Source organism: Zeus faber (genome assembly GCF_960531495.2).
Source record: "Zeus faber genome assembly, chromosome: 7".
NCBI lineage: Eukaryota > Metazoa > Chordata > Actinopteri > Zeiformes > Zeidae > Zeus > Zeus faber.
The window spans coordinates 30,035,474-30,041,442 of record NC_137203.1 but is presented as its reverse complement, the minus strand read 5'-3'; the positions used below and the strand labels follow the sequence as shown (position 1 = coordinate 30,041,442).

At 43.0% G+C, this 5,969-nt stretch overlaps 1 protein-coding gene across 1 annotated transcript; it reads right to left on the bottom strand.

The window, feature by feature from the left end:
* Positions 1-235: 235 nt before the first annotated feature.
* On the bottom strand, positions 236-1,169 carry LOC307232404 (transcriptional and immune response regulator-like). Its single transcript, XM_080003402.1, has one exon. The coding sequence runs from the start codon at positions 1,071-1,073 to the stop codon at positions 771-773; it is 303 nt and encodes a 100-aa protein (XP_079859528.1). The 5' UTR covers positions 1,074-1,169; the 3' UTR covers positions 236-770.
* Between the last annotated feature and the right edge of the window lie 4,800 nt (positions 1,170-5,969).

Below are 5,969 nucleotides of genomic sequence, written 5' to 3'. Positions count from 1 at the left end.
AAGGCAGCCCATGCAATTTGTATATCTTATAAATTGTCTATATAGTGGATTTAAATGTGCAACTGAAGATCAGGAAGGCCCCTTGTGATGCCGTTCACAGGCTCCCTTTGTTTTCATGTGTAGGCTGGCACAAGTTGAACCAGAAGCCCACACCGTGCGGCCATGATGATAACAATGACGCTACAATCTAAAGATGGACAATCGACAACAACAAATGTGCAGAAAACGCTCCGGGTTTATTGTACAATAATTTATTAAAAATTGCAAAAAGGTTTGACATTTTTCAATTTAAATGCAACTTGTGGTGGTGTGCCATGTCTGTGACAAAGTACATCATTTGTCACTAATAAGTGTCCATACAACAAAGTCATTGTAATGCAGCGGCAAGGCAAGGTTTTTGTTCTTCATAAAGGCATCTTCTTTACAGGCAATTTCTCCATCACTGTTCTCCTTTGGCGGCTGCAGGCAGTCAACCCTGTGCACCTGCGTGAGGCTGCAACGCCTCCATAGGAATGCATCGAGCGGGAACAGCCCTCGTTCTCGGGAAGCTCTGGTCTGTCCATCCTGCTCCGTCTCCTCCCTTCATATCGACATCCATCTGGAGCGGTGCGACCTCGATCGGTCCCGGACAGAGACCAGACGCTGTTTATTTCGGAGTTTCTTTTCAAACTCCGCGTCCACTCGGCACGTCGGTCCTCGGGCGGACGGACTCCGCCTCATCACGACAGCGGGCTCTCCTCGCACCGGAGCCCGTGGAGACGGGACCCAAGTCAACGCAGCTTGAGCAGCTGCCGCACCGCGCCGGCGATCTGCAGGAACTTGTCCTTCTTGCGCTGCTTGAGGGCCATCAGGGCCCGGGCGGTCTCCTCGGGGTCCTGTGCGAAGGAGAAGATGCTGCGGACGCGCTCCTCCGCCTTGACGTCGCCCGTCTTCTGGAAGAGCCGCGTCAGCGCGTCCTGGTTGACGTTCTCGAAGATGTTGGCCACCGCCCGCTTGCGGTGCGCCGTGTCGAAGCGGTTCCCCCGCACCGACGGGCACACGCGGCGGGACTCCGAGCACACGTAGGCGGACATCTCTCTGCTCCTCGTGGGGGTGTCGGTGGACTGGTGGGTCCTGGAGCGTCCGGAGTCTCCTGGCGCAGCGGAGAGCAGGGCGAGTGGCCCCGTGCTCGAGCTGAGCGCCTTTATGGGGACCGGGAGGCGTGACGTCAGGAGCCGCGCTCGATTCCTGCCCTGCGCAGATTGAGCTCTTCGATTGTTTTTAACCATGCTCCTACTAGTACCACCGCCACTACTACCAATAAATGATCATTTATGAAACATCAACGTGACTAACCTGGTGGAAAGAAAATAAAGGTTAAATCCATTCTGAACTTTTGTTTTTTCAAATGAAATATTTAGCAGGGAGAACAATAATAATAACAGTTATTATTGCTTTTCTCCCCCACTACAATAATAATAAATTATTATTTACATTCTTGTAGTGAAAAATAAATCCTTGTTCTCCAAGACACACACACGCTCAAGTTCAAGAGAGATTATTTGTCACACACATATACATACGGTCATAAATATATGCAGTGAAATGTCATGACACCCGGTGATTACGCACAACAAGCTCTACAAGCTCTAAAAATACCAAAAAATACCAAAATGTGCGTAATCCACACACACACACACACACACACACACACACACACACACACACACACATACACACACACACACACACACATACACACACACACACACACACACACACACACACACACATACACACAAACACACACACACAGACAGTACATTGATCAGCCACAACATTAAACTACCACTAATAACCACTAATATTGTGTAGGCCCCCCTCCCCCCGTGCCGCCAAAACATCTTTGAACTGTCGAGGCATGGACTCCACAAGACCTCTGAAGGTGTCCTGTGGTATTTAGCACCAAGACGTTGGCAGCAGATCCTTTAGGTCCTGTATGTTGCGAGGTGGGGCGCCCATGGATCGGGCTTGTTGTTCCAGCACATCCCACAGATGCTCGATCGGCCCTAACCCCGGCAATCCATATAATGTAGGTGTTTTCAGTGGTGGACAGGGATCAGCATGGTCACTCTGACCGTTCTGCTGCTAGGCAGCCCCAAGCTGTGATGCACTGTTTGTTCTGATACCCTTCTATCATAGCTGGGATGAACTTTTTCAGCAATCTGTGCTTCAGCAGCTCTTCTATGGGATTGGACCAGACGGGCTAGACTTCACTCCACACACACATCAATGAGCCCATGGGCGCACATTACCTTGTCCCCAGTTCACAGATCGTCTTCCTTGGACCACTTTTGGTAGGTACTAACCACTGCATACTGGGAACACCCCACAAGACCTGGCCTTTTGGAGATGCTCTGACACAGTCTTCTAGCCATCACAATTTGTCTCTTGTCAAAGTCGCTCAGATCCTTAAACTTGCCCATTTTTCCTGCTTCCAACACATCAACTTCAAGAATGACTGTTCACTTGCTGCCCAATATATCTCACCCCTTGACAGGTGCCATTGGAATGAGTTGATCAATGTTATTCACTTCACCTGTCAGTGGTGATGATGTGATATCTGCATCGGCATTGCTGATGTGACATCATTATTATGTGATAATGATGTGGCTGATGTGTGTGTGTGTGTGTGTATATATATATATACACATTATTGCAGTGGAAAAAACATTCTTGTTCTTCCTGCTAAATATATATATACTGTATATATATATATATATATATTTCCCTGCTAAAGTAAAAAATATGCACTTATAATTAATCTCTTGATCTCTCTTGATCTTAGCAATCAATTTTACTGAATACACAACATAACACATATACTGTAGGCAGAGAAGTTCAGTGTAAAACAACATTTGCACCTTGAAACATGGAAAAAGATACAAGTAAAATTCTAGGAGGTAAGACAATTACAATCTGCTGCATCATTACCCACTGATTTAACCATCACTTTGAACGTATTAAAAGAGCCTGTAGTTATTTCATAGAAAGAAATGAGAATGAAAATCAATTGAATTCCTCCCTGGAATCATCAAGAACGATTAATATTGTACAAGTATTTTTTTAAAGCTTTCATGAGGTCTGAGTGTCCACGGACACTCAGGGGTCCTTCTAGCAGTTCAAGGGTATCCCCAGTAAAATGATGATTTTTCTGATAAAAAAATTGTATTATGTCACACGTTTAATATAAAATGTGACATTTCGTTTTTTGAGGAAAGAAAAGGCCAGAATGATTGCATATTGGTCTTTTATTATTTATTTAATTTAAATTCTAAATTGCAAATCCACTCCTGGTTTTAAGGATTTCTCAAAATGTATATTTTCTTAATGCCATTTTTTTAAATAACACAATGCCATATATTGTCATTGTTCTGTCATTGATGTCTTTCTTCTCTTTTTTCTCATGCAATTGTGAATCTATTGTTATATGTTAATAATATGGTAATAGTCCCAGTGAAAACTATCAGTAACTTCAGTCTACACAGTTAAAATAAATCAAACATGATACATAATGTCCAATATATTACAAATAGTGTATCTTTCTCTAATCAATTTTATGCAGCATTTACTAGAGACGTGACTAGTCAAGGGAAAGCAGATGCCGGATACGGTAAGCCATAATCAAGCTCTCCCTGTATGTCTAGAGTTGTTATTCTAATAAGCTTTGAGCGCATGAAAGACAGATGTTGCCCGTGAGTAAGCCGAAAAACATCCGAGAAACATGTTTACTAAATTTACTGAAACACACTCAGTGTCTTCTGGACTCCTGGGATTTCCATCCTGCGGGACTGGATTCTGGTCAATGTGTGGGGAATTGATGATCCTACCACAAAGTTTACATTTGCCTTTTCTGCTACCATTCCCTAATAATAATAATAATAATAATAATAATAATAATAATAATAATAATAATAACAATAATATAATAATAATAATAATAATAATAATAATAATAATAATAATAATAATAATAATAATAATAATAATAATAATAATATATGAATAATATATAAATAATGTGATGATATATGAATAATCATGCAGAATCAATTGAGAAACAATTATAATGTGCAATTGCTTGCTCCACTTTTCAACTTTGGTTGCTGCGTTCAATCTCCCTCTTCCAGTTAGTGTACCTAAAAATATTATGTGTCCTGTAAGCCAGAAGGTAGAAATGACGGGTTGTGTTTACAGCTACTCTAGGAGGGGTGCGACCCCTTGCAAGCCTGGGCTGATCTGGATTGATAAGGCCGAAAGGCAGCCTGTTCTGTTGAATATAACCCCCCCCCCCCCCACACACACACACACAAACAACCCAACTCTCCCTTGGGGCCCTGGTGCGAGAAGTGTCACCACTAGTTTTCCGGCTGCGCCAGCTTGAGCGTACTCCCTTATTTGGGGAAAGGAAAATAAAAGTTAAAGCACTATTCCCAAGCTCAGGAAGCGCACTTTTTCCTTTGCCCCTGGAGAGCGGTAAGAACGAAGCTGTACCTGGCCATGGAATGCCTGGCATTTGGCATTGCTGAGTCGATACAATACCCAGAGACCCTCACTGAGTCTGCCTAGTGACAAGCCACAGTCAAACAATACCCATATCCTCCTACTCGCCCGAGCTGTCTGTCGGAACATCGTGTCGCCGCTGCGATACCTTGTCTTGTCTCAAGCTGGCATGGGCAGCTTTGGCTTGAGACAGGGAAAAGAATAATGCGCTTCCTGAAAACCGAGTCTGGAAAATAATATCTGACATATTTATGACCCCAAAGTCTTTCTGAGGCAGCAAGCCAGTGCCGCACAATGAAATCTTTCAGCAGGGAAACGGAAACGGGAGCCTTGGGCCGCTGACCCGAGTCTCCCATACACGCCAAGTATTTTGGCTTTGTCATAACAAAAGAAGAGGCTAAATTTAACCACGGGGGAGGCGGGGGGTCAAGGGTTCTGTCATCTTTCTTTGGTAGCCGAGCCTCAGAAGGCGATGGGTGTACTCCCTTGTGGATTCCTTCATGATAAGTTCCATAGAAAAAGAAATATAAACCATCTCCCTTTGTGCCAAAATAACACCAGTGCCACGCTAGAGATATGAATAAATTCACTCTTGAGTGACTTGTTAAGCACAGTACAGGTTTTAAATACCGTGAACTGGACATGAACTGTCTGATGAACTGTGTGATGAGTATCAAGGAACCATCTTGACCAATTTTGTTGTGATATCCCAATGTTGTACAGCGTTTCACCAAGCGATAAGACGTGATACGATACCGCGCTACTACTCTTTGACCAGACTTTATCAGCACCCTGGTTGATTCATGTGCAATAATGAATAACGTAAGAAATGGTTTGCAGCACTACTGTTTCTCCGCCCATTCTCCCGCGTGGAAGTGGATTTCGGAGGCCATCGGTAGTCCTGGTGAGGTTCATTTTAATGCAACAAAGCAAAACAACGTGAAGCGCAAGTGACAAAAGATTCACCCTGGAGGACTGGTCTTGATATACCTAGAGAGTCGCCTCTCACCACTGCATCATTATTGTTCAAGATTACGATTTTTTTTTTAAATGAACAACGTCCCTTAAACTGTTGATAAAATAAGGAACATATCGATTAATGATTCTCCAATAAGGACAATTTAAGGGACGGAAGGCAAGAACTAGAAGCATGTTATTTTAAATAGGCCGTCAATAGGCTTCAATCAGGCCGTCAATTGTATTATGTCCAGTCATACTAGGACTTTAATAGGTCAAAGCTACACACAGTAATAAAAGGGCAAATATATAGTAGGTAGTAGGTGATATTGAATAAATCATATATTTTGCTCACATGTGAATATATTTTTATGTATGTTCATTTAAAAACAAAAGTACACACAGCACCATCTATCTACATAATGTATATTAAATATGAAAAGGGAGAGAGGTTTGGAATGCTTGGTGCA

Coding starts and splice junctions, on each gene's coding strand:
- LOC307232404 (XM_080003402.1), bottom strand. CDS start 1,073: ATGTCCGCCTACGTGTGCTCGGAGTCCCGCCGCGTGTGCCCGTCGGTG.